General features: G+C 39.0%; 1 protein-coding gene across 4 annotated transcripts in view; it reads left to right on the top strand.

The window, feature by feature from the left end:
* Positions 1-19,440, top strand: part of cnot1 (CCR4-NOT transcription complex, subunit 1) — a 156,652-nt gene that overhangs the window by 38,879 nt on the left and 98,333 nt on the right. For all 4 annotated transcript variants that reach the window (XM_052028159.1, XM_052028160.1, XM_052028161.1 and 1 more), the window contains 4 exons: positions 11,941-12,111; positions 14,582-14,709; positions 17,304-17,544; positions 18,405-18,524. In XM_052028159.1, coding sequence (XP_051884119.1) covers positions 11,941-12,111; positions 14,582-14,709; positions 17,304-17,544; positions 18,405-18,524 — 660 coding nt within the window. The remainder of the gene's footprint in view (positions 1-11,940; positions 12,112-14,581; positions 14,710-17,303; positions 17,545-18,404; positions 18,525-19,440) is intronic.

The following is a 19,440-nucleotide window of genomic DNA, read 5'->3' as shown; positions in this document are numbered from 1 at the left end:
TGCACTGTGAAAAGTTGCTTCCAACTAGCAGACCAATTCCAAATGTCTAAAAGGTGTTATTTCTCTCACTGGCTGTCTGCTAAAAGAATATCATTCTAATATAGTCAATTATTTTGCTACATCACCCTCAGCAAGTGTAGTTGAAAAGTTCCACTGTTCTATAATCTATACCTTAGTTCTATTTATTTTGGCTGAGTGACCAGAAATGGCATCATCACTTAATCGTCTAATTGACTCAACGAATTTAAATGACTAAGCAGAGCTGTTTTAGGAAATTTGTTGCCTTTAAGAAAGATCTATCACTATCTGAAGGGCAGGAATTGTGATAAATGCTGGCCTTGCCAGAGATGACCACGTCTCATTAATAGATTTTAAAGAAGTGATTTTTAGATCCTCTAACAGCACAATGGCATGAAAGTGATTTGGACAGGAGATTATTCCTGCCTATTGGCAGCTAAGCTTGAACAAAAATGTCCTGTTATTCTTTTCCTACAAAGGCACACAGAGGTAATTAACTCCATTCAACTAGATTGGCATTAGAGACAAGGTATTAAGCAGTTTTGCTGTTTCTCATCTGTGAAAGTGATTACAATTCGATCAGTGGTCACAGGTTGATTCCAGGGATGGGGCTGGGGGATGGTAGAAATTGTCCTTTGAGGAGGCAGTAAGAAAACTGAGCCTATACTCTAGAAGAAGGAGAATACACAAAATACTTAGGAGCTTCAGAGGGTAAATGCAGGGATGGTTTCTCCTGGCTGAGGTGTCTAAAACAAGGGATCACATTCTCAAAATAAACCTTCCAGGAAATTTGTTCATCTATAGAATGGTGAATTTTGGAATTCTCTACCCAAGGGGAGTGTGAAGGCTAAGTTGAGTCTATTGAACACGGTGACATTTTTTTGGTTTTAAAGGAATGGAAGGATATGGGTTTAGAATGGGAAAGTCACAGAGAGGTAAAAAATCAGCTATGATCTTAGTGCAAGCAGGCCCAGGGCCTAAATGGCCAACTCTTCTATTTCTCCACTTTCATATAAACTATACGGTGGATGTTTTCTAACTGGTGTTGTTTTAATCCACATTAAGCCAGATCTCGTTAATAATAAAATTATAGATGTTGTACACATGTGTCTTTTTATGGTTTTGTCTAACCTGGGTAACTCTTGTCATCTAGGATTAGAATTTCAGAGTGCATCTACTCAGTCATCCCCATTCTACTTCATGCAGTAAATGTGTTTATGGATTTAAGCATGGTATAATGTGTAACTCAGTTATCCAGTAGTATTGTGTGTGCTAAAAATAGATAGACTTGTCAAATTTCAGCAGAGAGTAGTCACATCATCTTAAGAAATCTGGTCACTGTGCAAAATGCAGTGAGTTCCATTTACCATATAGCTGAAGGTATAATAGTTTGCCATAAAAATATTGGTGAAATAGGTTATTTTAATTTAATTTTCACCTTTATTTTAGTGGCTCATAAGAAAAAAGTGACTTGTACAACTTGCTCCAGATAGAAAAAATTAATTTGTATTGCTCATAGTTAGATGTCTTAAATGTATCAAAGTGCATAGTACCAATCATTGATTATAAAGTGCGGTCTCTGGTACTTGACAGAAAATTGCAATCGTGCATTTCAAGGTAAACAGTGTGATAAATAACCAGTTAATTTGTGAATGTTAACCAGAACAGATCTGGATAATCTGACTTTGGAAGTAGGTGAGGAATGGAGGAGCAATGCTTGTACCAGTGCCTGACACTCCAGCTGCAAACGAAAGACTGTATGTTTGTAGTGTTTGCAACACTGATACCTGTATATTCATTCGAGTAGCGATTGACATATTCTGTTGAGGCATTTATTATGTTGCTGCTTACTGAGACCCTTCAACAGGCTTCTCACAGCATTAATAATACTTTAGTTGAAGTATGAGCTGGAATTGTTGCTGCTGGAGGAATCCAACAATGTCTAAACTAGGAAATATCTCACTTAAGGGAGTAGCAAATGGATGATGGGAAGGTTGCCAGCTTGGTGAGCATTGATTCTGCCAGTGCAGTCACCATTTGACCTGGAAAGAACATAAGTGCCAGCAGTTATGGTCAGTCGGTGTTTGGACAATTCAGCCCAAGGAGTAGGGATCAAGTGTCAGGGAAAGGGGAAAAGGTAGAAAGTCAGATTTGCCAGCTGAATTAGAAACTAACACTTCACAGATGCTTCATTTTAGAGTTCCCTTTGACACCTGTTTTATTTCCAGGAAATTTGAAGGAAGTAATTTAGACAGCACAACTTTCATGTGTTCTGTATAGTGCACTGAAAACCTCTAAGTTGTAGCTAAACGGGTAGTAATTTTTTTCATCAGTACTTGTTTTGGAGTGTGAACTGTTTCTTAATTGACTATGCTAAACTCTATAGCTAAGCAGCAAAAATATTTTGTAGTATTAATCAGATCAGAAAGAAGGATGTCTTGGTTGGCTGAGGACCTTCCAAACAATGCATCTGAGGATGGCTACTAGATGCATTAACTACTTAATGGGGCAAAGTAAGCCTTGAATAGTTCTAGATTATGAAATACAAATTTAAGACTGATATATTTGCTTGCAAAGTGTGAACTGGTATGGGCCAGGTGGCCAGAGAATGCACTTGAGGTGAGACACTGGGCTCATTTAAAAATTAGCTAAATGTATGAAGGTGGTATGATAAATGTGATCACAAAAAATGAGGTCCACATCTGAACCAGATGTATTTGCTTTTGGATTAAAAGATGCAGCTGATCATGTAGCTTCTGTATTCAAAAACTTGTATTTGCTCATGTCAGCTAACTGAAGTTTAAGTGAAGGATGCAAAATAAAATCTGAAGAAATGGGCATTCTTTCAGGCCTCAGTGAGAACTCCTACATGTGTTTACTGTCTAGTGGAACTCACTGCCAGATGTATAAAGGCTTTGAACAGGCCAATGACAAATTAGTACAAATTTGAAGGCAAATTACATATCTCGGGAATTTTATCATCTGTAGATGTGTGGAATGAGGAATATAAATTGGTATGGTGCATTTCATAACCCTTAAGTTTAGTGCAGCAGCGTGATTTATCCTGCCATTATTTGAACAGATGCCAGACAGTGACTTAGAGCTGTTCTAATTAAATTTTGTGTTTTCTATCGTGCTTTTTTTTGAAAGAAAATGGTTTTAGCAGCCAGTTCTTGTATTTATGGAATATGGTGTTGCTAGCAAGGTCAGCTATTATCCCAAATAACAGAATTGTTACAGCAGAGAAGCCAGTTATTTGGCTCTTCAACCCATGACTGACAATCTATTCCAGCTACTCGCTCGCCCCAAAGTACTGAAAATGTTTGGCTTTCAAAATCTTACCAGCTCCTTTTTCGTCTGCCGCTGATCTGTCCTTGCCACCAGCCTGTCTGTATTTTCTTGAAGTCTATCACTACCTTTCTCACAATTTGGTACACCTTCAAGTTTTATATTATCTGCAGATGTGAAAATTGTGTCTTCTACTCTCAAGTCCAAGGTGTAAAGGAAAGCAGTGATCTTAATACTGACCCCTGGGGAACTGTACACTTCCCTCCAGTTGAAAATCATCCTTTTACTACTGTCTGTTTCCTGTTAGCCATTTTTTCATTAGCTGACACAGCCCCTTTGAAGCTCCCTGGCTGCCTACTTTGGTACTTTATCAAATTGCCTTTGGAAGTCCATTTGTAACTTTCTGGTTCTAGCCACTTTGAATATAAAGATGTTTAAAATATTACGGCTAGGGCCTTGGCAATTTTCTCCCATCCTTCAGCAAGCTAGGATGTATTCCATTTGGACCAGATGATGTATTTACTTTAAATACACCTAATCTTTCTCCTCCCCCTTTTTATAAACTTTTAACCCATCCAGAATCTTTACTTAGTGGTGGTCTACATCTTTTCCCATTAATATTTCAAACCTATGATCGCTCTTTCTTAGATATTGCTCCACTTGGTCTGGCTGATTACCCAGAACCAAGTTCACCAAATGCTGCCATTCTCATTGGGTCAGAAACATGCAGATTAAGAGAGGTCTCCTGAGCACACTTAGGATGTTCCTGCTGCTTATGATATTGCTGTTCCATGTATAATTGAAGTTCCCAGTTATCACTGCTCCATGGCTTTTGTACATCTGTACAATTTCTTTGCAGGCTTGCTCTTAAATGTCCCTTCCATTAGTTGGCGATGTATAGAATAATCGCAGTAATGTAATTGCATCTTTGTTATTCAACTCTAAACAGACTCTGTCATTCATCGTTCCAGGTCATTTTCTCTCTCCATCACAGCAACATGCTCAATTGATAAAACCACTGCCTTCCCTATCTTACTGACTGCATTGCATTCAAGAACATTTAGAATCTATTCCTGCCCTTTTTAATTTTTAGTTATACAACATGGAAACAGGCCCTTCAGCCCAATTGGTCCATGCCGACCAAGATGCCCATCCAAGTTAGTCCCATTTGCCAGTGTTTGGCCTATAACCTTAATATTTCCAATCCATGTACCTGTCCATCAGTCTTTTAAAATTTTTATTGTACTGGTCTCAACCACTTCCTCTGGCAGTTCTTTCCACATGGATGCCACCCTTTGTGTGTTTTAAAAAAAAGTTGCCCCTCAAGTTCCTCTTAAATCTTTCCCCTCTCATCTTAAACCTGTGCACTCTAGTTCTTGATACCCCTATTCAGAGGTAAAAAGACTGAGTGCATTCACCCTATCTATAGCCCTCATGCTTTTATACACCTCTACATGATGACCCCTCATTCCCCAGTGCTCCAATGAAAAAAAAAGTCCTCTCCATAACAACAAATTACAGCAATAAACTATAGAAAATGCGGGAAATCATTGGTGAGTCAGTGAGCATCATGAGGAAGCAAGCAGTTAATGTTTTAGATTGATCTTTAATCAGAATTTAGATACAGGTTTCAAAGTGCAGAGAAAATGGAAGGAGAGGAGATCTTTTAACAAAAAAAGGGGGGAAGATCTGATGGGATGAAATGCAGCAGAGATTAAATGACAAACAGGAATGATGATCTTAGGAAGGATGTGCTGACGTTGGAGAGGGTTCAGAGGAGATTTACGAGGGTGATTCCAGGAATGAAAGGGCTTACGTATGAGGAGCGTTTGTCGGCTCTTGGACTGTACTCACTGGAGTACAGAAGAATGAGAGGAGACCTCATAGCGACATTTAAAATATTGATAGGAAAGGACAGAGTAAATGTGGCTAGGCTGTTTCCCTTGGTGGGTGAGTCCAGGACCAGGGGGCACAATCTTAGAATTAGAGGGTACAGTTTCAAAACAGAGATGAGGAAAAATTTCTTTAGCCAGAGGGTGGTGAATTTGTGGAACTCCTTGCCACGTACAGCAGTGGGGGCGTTCAAGGAGGAGATAGATAGATATCTAAATAGTCAGGATATCAAGGGATATGGAGATAAGGCCGGAAATTGGGATTAGACTAGTTTTTTGTTTCTTCCCCCATTCCCCATTTCTCATTTCTATTTCCCTTTCCTTGGAGCAGACTCGATGGGCCGAATGGCCTGCTTCTGCTCCCTTGTCTTGTGATCTTGTGGTGATGATCAGCAAGGATGAGATTTGCTTCAGGAAGCAGAATAATTTCACTGAAATCACCAAAGGAAACTGCTTGCTGGAAATCAGAACTAAAAGAAAATGCTGGGAAATACTTGTATGAAATTGTTGAATTCTGTGTTGTCTAGAGAACAATAATGTAAGAAACATCAACAATTTGGAGATGTGGGACTGCAGTTGCTAGAATTGAGCACAAATTGGCTGCTGGAGGAATTCAGCAGGTCGGGAGGGAAATGGACAGTCCACATTTTGGGTGGGAATCCTTCATCTGGTCTTGATTTAGTTGCAATCAACAATTTACATCAAATTTAAATCAATTTGCTTGCAATAAATTCCCATAAACTAACCTGATAACAGGATCATATTTTTATATTGTGGAGAGGAATGTGTTAAGTTCATCATTGACCTGGCTCCTCTCCAGAATAGTGCCACGGAATCATTTGTGTCCACCTGAGGGAGTAGCAATGCCCTTGCTTTAACAGAAGATGCCATCTCCAATACTGGAGCATGGCCTTAGCATTGTATTGGAGGCTCAGTCTATATTTTTATACTTGAATTTCTGAGATGGCACTTGAACTAATGATCTTCAGACTTGGTCTTTTGCTATTAACTGATGGATAGGAATCTGCATTTTTAATGGGGATTAAATTGCTATTGGATGGGTATAGATTAAGAGATTACCCCCTCAAGTAAACCCACTTGTTAATAAAATTAGTGGTGATGCCACGTTCACAAATCTTGTCATTTTCTGTTCAAAGCCTACAAAGATGATAAAACTTCTGAAACTAATGAGTGAGTGATACCTGATTGCTGGGTGGAGACTGAATGTAAACCTGTAGTTTTAAGCAAGCTACAAATACAACAGTGCCATTAACAAAACAATTCTGAAGACACACTGAAGGAGCCTTTGATTTCCCCGCAGTATCCATCAAGTTTGTCCAAGCAAGATGAGTAAATGTTATGTTTAGAAAACGGAAGTAGTATAAATGTGAAAATTTGCAAGATGTTTTGGGGCCCATAGTGCAAGGTTTGGTCCAATGCTTTTGAAAAGCCACTCTCAGCTTTTGTTCAGACTATTTAATAGGGCTTGGTAAATGTGAGTTTGTGGACCTTCTGCTATGCTGCCTGTTGGAGTCTGTCCCATCTAATTGCAATTTTAGTGACGACATTGTAAGTGACATTAATTTGGTTTTATTGAATGTGAAAGAAGGATGTGAGAAATATGTATAAATTTAAAACTTATTTTTGTACAGTCTGTCAGTTAATGGGCTAGGAGTAATTTTGTTTCTCTAATTACTCATTTAAGATGCAGCTAAATCTATTGTTTTTAAGTAGGAAACTGCCTTTGACCAAATTTGCTTCTTTATGATTTATATTTACTTTGAAGATTTGGCTGACATAACGATAAAATAGCAATGTTTAAGAGGCATTTAGACAGACACACAGGTGGGGAATTGAGGGATATAGACCAGGTGTAGGTAAATGTGCAGTTGAAATTGGCATCATGGTTAGCACAGACATTGTGGGCTGAAGGACATGTTCCTGTGCTGTACTGTTCTATAGCTCATGGGAGTCCTTTGTTCTTGTGCTCATGCTGTTTTTGAATCTTGAGTTGTTGACTTGCTAAAGGCCAGTGACCTTTGATAGGAAAGTTGATTTTATAACTGGAGCTTTGTGGAAATTGGTCTGAACAGTTTATAAAATCAAACTGTACATAACAAGGCTTTGTGCAGGTTTTGACTTCTTTGCAAATCAAAACATCTGAATCCAGTAAGTCAAGAATGATGAAATTTTCACCTTTCCCTTGTCACCAATGCAGTCAGTTATGGTATGTTCCAGCTTCTGTATTGTATCGCACTTAATTTGTTTCTGTGCTTTTTTGGGGCTATAGAAATTTGGATAAAAAACATGGATGTATATAGTGACTTCTGAATTTGGGCTGTCCCATGCGTTTTACAGCTAATTATTCTCTTAGAAATAGTCACGAAGTAATGTAGAAATCGTTAAAGAAGGATGTATATTTACTTCCAGCAATGTGAAATGCACAATGGCAGTTCCAAACCTCATAAAGAATTTATTTCAGATTTTCTTTTATCTGCTGATGCCAGTCCCTTTGTTTCTCACAAACAGTGAACTTCCAGGTCATCAAAAATTGTCTCTTGGATTCAAAAGTTTGACCCCCTACCTGTTTGTAGGTTATTAAAATTACACACCGGCCCACCACATACTGTCTACAGTGAATATATTCACTTACCTAGGGAGCAGTATGCTGTGTTTTTGGTCTCTGGATGATGTGAAATGCTGTTTAAATCCAGTGATGTTTTCAGAAAACAGATAAAAGGATTAAACTGGAGACAGAACTTCTTAAGTGGTAATGAGAGTATCCTTTTTCTGTTTGTAATAGCTGGACCACATACACTCTCCAGAAAACTGTTCTTTTCATAATCTCTCCAAAGCAATGTAGGCAGAAAAGTTGATGTGGGATAAAATTCTGAACAATTTCCAGCATGCATACACCAGGCATTGAGGTAGCAACAATGAAGATGTGTTAGTCGCCTACTCCAGTACTTGATGTGAAACTAATTGTAGTTTTCTGTGATGAACTACAATGTGCTAAACATCAGGGCAATCGAGACCAGCCCTCTGGTCAATCTGACAGTTTATATGCATGGTTCTAAACTTAGCTCCTACCTGCAGTAACAGTTCCCTTTTCCACTCCATTTGTTCTCTGGCAGCCTGAGTTTTTCATATTAAAGGTGAATTGTTTTGGCTAATAACCTATAGGAACTGGGTTGTGGCTTGAACTTGATTTGTCCAGCAGCCTTGTAGTTAGGAGTGAGAATTGGTGCATCTAGTGTGATGTTACAAACACAGGAAGATTGCAATGTAAGTTAACATAAACAAGAGCGTATCACTGTTTTTCCCATTGTGGTAAATGTAAATCTAGGCACACGTTAAATGCTTTGAAAAAGCTGTAATGTTGTTGATAGTATTTCAGTTTAAAAAAAACATTCATGGTCGAGTGAAATGTGCTATGTGGTGTTAAACTTTTTTTTAAAAAAAAGGAAATTTTGCAAGTTTTGTACTTGGTATTTTCACTTAAATTCAAACAAAGTTTGAACTATAATCTGCACTTGTCAGCTTCATCAGTATATACATACAAGCGAATTAAGAGCAGGCTTCTTGGTGCCTTGAGCTGCCTCCTGCCATTTAATAAGATAATAGCTGATCCAGTTGCCACCACTTTCCACATTCCTGTCTGTCCATGATGATGTTTCACCACCTCGCTAACCAAGAAACTTTGCCTTAATATTCAAAGACTTCTTCCACTGTCCTTTGAGGAAGAGTGTCAAGACTCATGATCCTCTGAAAGTAGAAATTTCTCCTCATCTGTCTTAAATGGAAAAGCCTTCATTTTAAGAGTGACTTCTAGCTTTAGATTCTTCCTCAAGGCAATATCCTCTCTACACGCACACTGTTAAGACTCTCTTTAGGTTCTTCTATGTTTTAATCAAATCCTCTCTTACTCTTCTAAACGAGCACATACAAGCCAGCTGATCCAATCTTTCCTCATTAGTTTTGTAAAGCTTCTGGACTGCTTCCAATGCTTTAAAATCCTTCCTTTAGACAGGGAGACAAATACGGTACACAGTAGCTTGCTTGTGGTCTCACCAGTGTTCTATATGACTGGAGGCTACAGGGTTGGACAACATCCCAGCTGTAATGCTGAAGACCTGCACACCAGAACAGACTGCTCCTCCAGTCAAGCTGTTCCAGTACCCATTACAACATTGGCGCCTCCTTGTCAATGTGGAAAAATTGGGAGGTGTATCCTGTTCACTAAAAGCAGAATATATCTAATCTGGCAAATTACTGTTTGGTCTACTCTCAATCAACAACCAGGGGAAGCTGTCATCAACAAACCACATCACAATGAAATACATCAATGAACAATTTAGGTTTTGCTAGGACCACTCAGCTTCAGACGCTGTCAGAACCTTGGTCCAAGCATGGACCAAAGAGCTGAGTGTAGACCTGAGGTGAGGGTGATATCAAGGTAGCATGTGATGGAGTGTGGCATCAAGCCCTTCTGGTACAATGGACATCAAATGGTTGTAGTCATACCTTGTGCAAAGGAAGATGGTTGTGGTTGTTAGAGATCAATTATCCCAACCTCAGGATCTCACTGAAAGAGTTCCTTGGCATATCCTAGGCCTAACCATCACCTGCTGCTTAAATAACTTTCCTTCCATCATGTGGAAGTGGGGTGTTCACAATGTTCAGTTCCATTTGCAACTCTTCAGCAAATGAAGCAGCCTATGCTTGCATGCAGCAAGACCTAGACCACATTCAAATGGGGTGATAGGTGACAAGTAACATTTTCACCACAAAAATGCCAGGTGGTGATCATCGCAACAAATAATCTAACCATTGACCCTTGACATTCAATGGCATTACCATCACCGAGTCACTAACCACCAATATCTTGGTGTCACCATTGACTAGAAACTCAACAGAACCAGCCACACACATACCATGGCTACAAGAGCAGGTCAGATGCTGAGTACCCTGTGGACGTGACTTGCCTTTGGACAAGTGAAAAACCTTTCCATCACTTATGCAGCACAAATCAGGGGCGTGATGCATACTCTCTGCTTCTCTGGATGAGTGCGGGGCCAGCAGCTTGTTAAACCAGACACCATCTGGGGCAAAGCAGCCTGCTTTATTGGCTTCTGTTCAACCATCCTAAACACTCGTTCCTTCCATTGGTGCAAAGTGCACTGCAGTTACTTGCCTAGGCTACTCTGAAAGCACCTCCCAAACCTATTTCTACTAACGAGAAGGACAAAGGTAGAAGGCACATTGGAACACCACTACTTGCAGATTCCCCTTCGTCAAACAGCTTTGTTGACTTGGAAATGTATTGTCATTCCCTCATTGTCACTGGGTTTAAATCCTGGAACTCTGCCTAATAGCACTGTGGGAGCACCTTAATTAGAAGGATTGCTGTGGTTCAAAACAACAGCTTACCAATACCTTCTGAAGAGCGTTTAAGGAAGGGCAAGAAATGTGGGCCTTTCTAGTGGTGCCTGGATTCCAGAAATGGAAAATAAACTGAATCTGATCCCAAGCTGAAGGATAACCACCTTGGTATTCAATTCCCCTTGCAATAGTCCATAATATTCTGTTAACTTTCTTAATTACTTGCTCTCCCTGCACACTAACCTTTTGTTCCACTAGAGACCCAGATCCCTCTGCATCTCATTTTCTGCAATCTCACCATTTAGAAGATTCTCAACCCACTTTGTTAAATAACTTGTCTGTATGAATTACTTAAGATCTTGCAAGATCCCAAAATGTAACCAATGCTTTTAGATTTTGTCTTCCCCCCACCCCCACCCCCCGAAAGTTCAGTCACATTTGGAGAAAGTATTTTGATGTTTGGACGAATGCTTTGATAAGGTGGTTCTGGTGAATTCCAAATTGTGTGTCAATGAGGAGGTCATTGGTGACTAAGTGAGGCTTAGTGACACTGTCGATGTCATTAACCATCATTTGTTGATAATTGAAAGTAAACTGATTAGGCAATAAGTAGTCAGAGATCAAAAAAGTGCAATTGTTGGAAATCTGAAATAAAAACAGAGTGCTGGGAACACTGAGCCGGTCAGGCAGCATCTGTGGAAAGTGAAACAGGGTTGATGTTTGAAGTCACAGGAGGGCCCTGACAAATGATCTTCAGCCTCAAATATTAATGCTGCTTCTCTTTCTACAGATGCTGTCTGACTTGCATGACGTTTCCAGCATTTTAAGTAATTAGCTGGAATGGATTTGTGATCATTGCTTAGCAGTATTTCCCATGGGTTGGTACTGTGACCGCAATTTAATGGATGTAGATGATTTGGAATTTTGGTGGAAGTGGTATCATTAAAAAAAACTTTTGCATAGAACAAAAGCAAGAAAATGAGAGGATAATAGTGATAGACTATCAGGAGAATATAGAAAAATGAATTGAGCAGGTATGTGCAAGGTGAAAGGGTAATGGAAGTAGATTCAGTCATTGAGAATTAGATACCTGAAGGGGAAAGACTATTGCATGTAAATGGGTTTTCCTGGATTGTTGTTGCAGAGATCTAGAACAGACTACAAAATAGTTTTTGTACTGTAAGGATTTTCTGATTCCTAACCTTCAGTGTTGAGGAATTTGTGGCTTCCCTTTTAAAACCATAAAACTTTTATTTCTCCCACTTCCATGCAGTCAAATATGGTATCCATTATATTTGAGACGTACTTAATTAAATTGTTTTTTAAATAAGTGATTTTTTTTTTCCTTTTCACCCCTTAGAATCCAAACCTGAATTTTAAGGAGGTGACTTACGAGCTGGATCACCCAGGATTCATTCTTCGTGACAGCAAAGGCCTGCAAATAGCAGTGTATGGAATCCAGAAGGGGATGGGGATTGAAGTCTTTCCTGTTGATCTCATTTACCGGCCATGGAAGCATGCAGAAGGACAGGTATAGTCATGTGACTGGAACTTGCTGGACACTTTCTTATCTATACATTACGTACATATTTTATATGTGTGTGTGTGTGTGTGTGTATGTATATATATATATATATATATATATATATATTTTATATTTCATCCCCTGGGCACCTCTTTTCTGAAGAGCCCTGGCTTGTTAAGGCTTTACTGATGATTGTATCCCTTTGGTTTGCTGTCATCCTTGTGAATATATTTGCACTTTCCCTGTTGCCTCGATCTTTAACACAAGGAGACTATAATAGTTCACAGTAATGACCAGAGATACCAATTTAACCTTGATTTTCAAATCTTTCCCACCAGAAAAAGCATTGTGCCTACGTATTTTAGCATTGCCTGAATCACTTGTCTCTCAGTGAGAATGTTGATTTAAAAACCCTACTGTGGAGATGAGTACAAAAATCTGCATTGAAGCTTTTGACGCAGTATTGCGGAAGTGCTTCACTGACTGTTACCATCTTTCAAAGGTGATGTCAAGCCAGTGTGCCCCCTTAGATTTTTATTTTAAAAGTTCTAGAGGTGTTCTGGAGAAGAACGGGGTTTCTCCGGTGGCCTGATCGAAATTTGTCCCACAGTCAATATCACTTGGGAGTAAATTATTCAGTCTTTGTCACTTTGCTGGTCGTGAAGCTTGCTGTTTTCAAATCAGTCTCTGCATTTCCTACATCACAAGTGACTTGCTGCATTTTCAGCAGAACTTCATTGTAAAGTGATTTGAAATGATCTGGGGCCTTGGAAGGCAAAATACAAATCTTGCTGTCTAACAATTTCCCCAGTTAAGAAATAGTTCCATGGTAGCCATATGTTCTTGGGTGTGTTTCCCATTTGGTCATCCTTCATTGGAGACTTGACAATAAAGACCAGGCTCACCTTTTTTAGTGTTTTACATGGATGTAGTTTTCCATCCAGTAAAATGAACTAATGTAGAAATTAGTAAGTGCAGATGCAGAAAACTTCGGTGTTAGTTTTTTCAAATACAAAGGGCACTAAAGCTGAAGACTGTTTCCTCAAAATGAAATTGCTGTTGAGTAAATTAGAAACTGGAACCCTGGCTTGTCCTCTCCCTACCCAACCTAGATCTGCGGATTACCTTGTCTCTGCCTTAACTGAACAAAGGCAATTGGAGATGATGTTGACCAATTACTGGTTTAAAGAATTATGCCTTGCAAACTTTTGAATGCTTTGAACGTTGACAAATTTCCAAGGCAATAACCATTTGAATGTGTTTTCATAACAGGCTCAATTGTCTAATATTGCTTATTCCATTGTAGGATCAACTTTTTGAACAATCATAAAAGGCAAAACAGATGGAGTTAACTGTATTTTGTCTCTCTTTCAGCCAAATGAGCAGTCTTCAAACTAATATCCTCTCTTTTTCTTGAGAGGTATCATATTGCTTTTACATTGGAAAATGCGCTTGGTTGATCGTGGTACCATGAATGGCATCTACTGGCAGTGTCTGTGCAATTGAATTAACATGTTTGCATTAGTCATTATTCACAGGATTAAATATTGATATTATACACAGTGAAAAGTTTGTGGGCCTAAATTTTAATTTGATAATACTCTTTAAAATATCCCATTTTGGTCTTGATTCTTGGATTTAGATTCTTATTTCAAATAGTTTTATTCTGCTACATAACTCATTTCTTTTTAAATGTTCATTCACAGGGAGAATAATTTAATTTACGTTTATTGAATTAAGCGTTTGTATTGATTTATGAGAGGAGGAGGGAAAATTTTGTTACTGCAGCGTTAGAGATTTGGAAAGGAAAAAGAAATTTCATTCTGAAACTAACTGATTTTATTTAAGTTTTGTGAAAAATTTTGTAAATGTTATTAGAAAATTGGCTGGGAATTCTACTTTCCATTCATGCAGTTGACTTTGGAAATCAATACCTGATTTTGAAAAGAGAAGTGCATTGATGGTGCTGCTTCATTTTTTGACTTATAAAGCAGCTTTATTTTGTTTTTCTTTCTCCTTCCTCCTCTCTGGCTAGAAATTATGGCAAAGGGGAAAGTGTTTCTAAATGCTTGTTTCAAATGGTAGTAGTCGTAAGGTACCATGTTATAGATCTGAATCTTTGAGGCTGAAGGAAAGGATTTAGAAAGCTGAGTATATAGGAATACAAACAAAACTGTAATGCCATGGTTTAATTTTCAAATAATATTTATGGAGGACGTAGGGAGAGAATTATCATGTATGTTTTTATAAAAAGTGCTGGAAAGGGATGAAAATTCAGCTCTGAAACTTGCAATGCTTTGAGATGGCAGTTCATTGGCCATGAAATATGCAGTATATAGGATGTCTGGTGTGTGTGTATTCTGGGTGTTATATATTGGGAAAGCTTTGTTTTAAAATAAAAAATGGTTAGCCGAGGTTGATTTGTCATGGATATAATTGAAATACTAAATTGGACCACCTTTTGTTTTTTATTTAGCTCTCCTTTATTCAACACTCATTAATGAACCCAGATATCTTCTGTTTTGCTGACTACCCATGTCATACTGTCGTGACAGACATCTTGAAAGCCCCTCCAGAGGATGACAACCGGGAAATTGCTACATGGTATGTACCTCTCATGAAAGTTGTGTTCCCAGTAGCTGCACAGAGCTATGAAAGTTCAGGATTTGTATAGATCATCTGTATACTTAGAGGAATGGGGCATGCATTACGAAGTTGTGCCTTGGAACAATTTTGGAAAACATACCTGACTCCATTGATCGCATAGCATTAATGTTTGGATCTGTTCCTGACTCTGTATTTAAGATTTCTTGTATCATATTATAGAATTGCAAAAATTTATAGCAAAGAGGCCATTCAATCTATCAGGTCCATGCTAAATTGAGATTTAGATTAGTGAATTTTTTCCAGCTCTTGATCCCAGGTGTTGTAGATCGTGGCTCTTCAAATGCTCATTCATGTAGTTTGTAAATGAGTATTTCTGATCAACACTTATTCAGCATTTCAGACTGACATTATTCTTTGAGGACAAATTCTTAAGTGTGTTCCCCACTCATTGATCTCTTTGCTAATGGAAATGGGTCCTTTCTGTTCATGCTATATAATCTCCCATGGTTTTATATTCCATTAAATTTCTGGTTAGTTGTTTGCTTCAAAGAAGAAAACTCCAGCCAAGGTGGTCTCTCCTTATAACTAAAATTCCCCAGTCCGTTTAGTGCCATCACTATTCTAATATTCCCTTTACTCTTCAATCCAATCATCTTTTGTTTAATAGAGGGAAGCATTGGATCTAGTTATTCTATAAATTGTGCAATTTGGCAGAAATCAAACTTAATTTTGTTTTTACAAAATATACTTATCTGGTTCTGCGGCATTGGATATAAAAGCAATAAATAATGAACATTGCTGAGGCCTTCTGAAATATTGAATGTAGTTCTGGGCATTTATTTATTGGAAGGATATTTAAAGCTTGCATATAGATAATGGGAAATTATAGAATGAGAGATTTTTTTCACTAAAATTTGGATGTTTGATGGGGTTATGATTGGATCCCTCATGCCCTAACCTTCTGACACAAGGGATCTGAGGCGTGTTGGCAAACTGGATTCAAAATTGGTTTGATGATAGAGAATCATGGTGGATGGGTGTTTTCTGACTGGAGGTCTTAACAAGTGATGTACTTCGGGGTCGGTGCTGGAGCATTTGTTTGTTATGGATATAAACTTGGATGAGGATATAGGTGATCTGAGTAGTAAGTTTGCAGACGACACAAAAATTGGTGGAATCATAGTGAAGAAGGTTGTCTAAAGATGCAACAGGATGTAGATTAGCTGGAAAGTGATGTGGAATGGTGGCAGATGGAGTTTAATCCAGACAAGTGTGGGGTAATGCACTTTGGGAAGTCAGATTCTGGTAGGACAGGTACAGGGACTTTAGGGTTCAAGTCCATAGCTTGTTGAAAGTGGTGACACAGGTGGTGAAGAAAGCTTTTGGTATGTTTGCCTTCATAGGCCAAGGCATTGAATATAAGAGTTGGGATGTACAATACATTGGTTGGACTGCACTTGCAGTATTGTGTGCAGTTCTGGTCACACTACAGGAAGGATGTGGTAACAAAAGAGAGTGCAGAAAAAATTCACCAGAATGTTGTCTGCAACGGAGGGTTGTGGTTAAAAGGACGGATTGCATAGGCTATGTTCATTCTCACTGGAACTTAGGAGGCTAAGGGATGACCTTAAAGAGGTTTATAAAATTGAGGGGCATAGATAGGATAGAGATTTTTTTCCCCTAGGGTAGGGGAGTAGATCTAAAAGACATAGGTTTAAGGTGAGAGGGGAGAAATTTAAATGAGATGTAAGGGGCAAGTTTTTCCACACAGAAGATGTTGGTTATCTGAAACAAGCTTCCAGAGAAGATGGATGCAGATACAATTACAATGTTTAAAAGATATTTGGACAGTTACTTAGATAGGGAAGGTGTAGAGGGATACGGGCCTAATGCAGGCAGATGGGCTTAGTGATGATAGGCACCACAGTTGGCATGGATGAGGTGGACCGAAGGGCCCGTTTTTGTGCTGTACGATTATATAATGGAGGTGTTCAAATGCAAAGTTCAGAGGAAATGAATCAACCATTTAGAGATCATGTCCATTCAAATGAAAGTTTGATTTTTTTGGTAGTACTTGCAGTGGTTAAAAAATGGGAATTCTTTACCATGTGGCTTTTGAGGGATAATTTATAATGGTCATTTGACATAGAAGGGAAAATAAGTGTTAGAAAAGATGACAATGCGATTAAAGTAAACCACTCAGCTGAGAGCTGATATAAGCAGTTAAATCCTCAGTTCCTTTCTACATTGAGATCCTAGCAACTTATTTGAGTTCACCTGCCTTTGTACTGTATACTTCAATACTGATATGTACCAAAATAAATGAGATGGGCTGAATGGCTTTGTTTTATGTGGTAATTCCTGTAATTTTTATGATGAGAATAAGTGTAGATCGGAAGTATTTGTTCATTATTCATAATCATTATGTTGCCTAAATGCAGTTTAGAATCTTTACCTCTTGATCCTTAAGTGTGCAAATCTGGTAGCTTGGTATTTGGATCATTCTGTTCAAGGGAGATCACTGTTCACTGGAACGTGCTGCTGGTTGAATGTCTGTTTTTTTTACTAACTCAGTTTTATCCTCTATGCAGGAAAAGCTTGGACCTCATTGAGACCTTACTACGTCTTTCAGAGCTAGGACAATATGAGCAGGTCAAACAGCTCTTTAATTTCCCTATCAAACACTGTCCGGATATGTTGGTACTGGCCTTACTCCAGATCAACCCAACCTGGCACACTCTGCGCCATGAGCTCATTTCCACACTGATGCCAATTTTCCTGGGCAATCATCCGAATTCTGCCATTATCTTGCACTATGCATGGCACGGACAGGTAAGCTTTAATTTTTTTGTGGGGGTGGGGGGGAGGTGGGGGGAAGAATCGTGGCTTTGTGCTTGCTTTCTTTGCTCAAAGGATTTTTTTTTAGAAGTTTTGTGAAATGTTAGGCATTCAACTGGCACATGATTACTTTTAATTCATTGACTGGAATGGTTGTAAAAGATTATTTTTAACTAGAGTTAATGTAATGGTTTTTAAATGCATTGTGTGGAAAACTAAATTCTGTAAATACACAGAATCAGAGTTCACACCATTCTGTAATGCTACTCATGGCACGTCCTTGACACCTAGTGGCAGGGTAGCAGCACCAACATGGAGGTCATCATCAAACCCAACCTGCTACTTGCATGAGTGTACTTCTCAAGCATGGTACCTGCTCTGGATTGGCCATCTATGCAGTATGGAAGATGTAAGCATCTTGTACGAACAAATTGCAAGTGGGGAGAAAACTAACGTGCTGAAAAATGGTTCCTCCAAGCACAACAGAAGCATAACTGGAGAAAGCAACCTATCCATGCATTGGCCACAGATCCAGTGTACGAGAGTAGTGTGACGTGCAAGTCTAGTATTGATCTCTAAAACAAGAGAACATGCACCACCAGTCTGTAGAATAGTTGTAATAGACACTGTTACTCTTTGTTGAATGGATGCCAACAACAAGAACTATTCTGTGGTAGTGGTGAGGAATGAAGCCTGATGTTTTTCAAAGTGTCTGTCAGATTTAACCTCAGTGTGGTGAAACTAGAATTTTTAATAGTCTTTGTAACCAAAAATGAAACTGTATCTTTTAAAGTTTTTTCATTTAGTAGCATGCATATGATATCCCCTAGTGAGGTTTCTTTTGCATTTTACAGGGTCAATCCCCCTCAATCCGACAGCTGATCATGCACGCAATGGCAGAGTGGTACATGCGTGGTGAGCAGTATGATCAGGCCAAGCTCTCTCGCATTCTAGATGTAGCTCAAGACTTGAAGGTAAGAGCAACTACAAGCTGACACAATGTTTATTAGCTGGCTTGTTTAGTACATTGGTGGGATGTCCATACCTGAGCCTCTGGCCCATTTCTCTTAAGCTAAGGCAATTCAAATTTATTATGCTTCCGTTTCATGCATGCTGGCCTGTCTGAATTTTGTGTGGGTGCAGATTTGTAGAGATCTTTTAGTGTTGTTTGACTTAGATGGGCTTGCCATGAATCGGCATACCAAGATCTGTCTGGAGGTGTAACTAGAAGGGGATGAATGAGGAGAGGGTGAAAAAACAATGTCTGGTGTTGTGTGATGCATGACGCTACAATAGTTGGAAAGCAAGGAAAAAAACAACTGGAAATAACAAACACTGTAGTGTTTTGTTACTGCCTTGCAATGTTTTTTCTCTTTGTTCTCATTCATCTCCTTTTGTTTGTGTCTCTTACAAATAGATCAGCTTCTGTATCATTCAGTCCCTTTTTGGTTTCACCCTATCATTAGCATTCAGGGTGGCTAGGGTATGGTGGTGGGGGGCCTGGGGGGGTGTGGGTGGAGTGGTTTGAGGTTCATAATGAACCAAAAACTTAACTGCACCAAGTCCATAAATATTGACACTAAAACAACAGGTCAGGTACCAGGTGACCTGCTTCAAGTGACTTGCTCATCTCCTGACGCATCTTTCCACCATTACAAGGCAGTAGTTGGGAGTGTGGTGGACTTCTCTCCACTTATCTGGATAAGTGTGGCACCAACCACACTCAAGGATCCAGGGCAAGGCAGCCTGCTTGAATGGCACCCCATCCACCACCCTTAACTTAAAATCTCTCCATCATACAGCCCTACAAGATCTACTGCAGCAACATGCAAGGCTTTTTCCACATCTCCCAAACCCATAAACTTTACCAGGCAGAATAAGGGAAGTGGG

The sequence above is a fragment of the Pristis pectinata genome, chromosome 13 (assembly GCF_009764475.1).
Source record: "Pristis pectinata isolate sPriPec2 chromosome 13, sPriPec2.1.pri, whole genome shotgun sequence".
Taxonomy (NCBI): domain Eukaryota; kingdom Metazoa; phylum Chordata; class Chondrichthyes; order Rhinopristiformes; family Pristidae; genus Pristis; species Pristis pectinata.
Note: the sequence above shows the minus strand (reverse complement) of the source record. Positions and strands in the feature narration are given on the sequence as shown.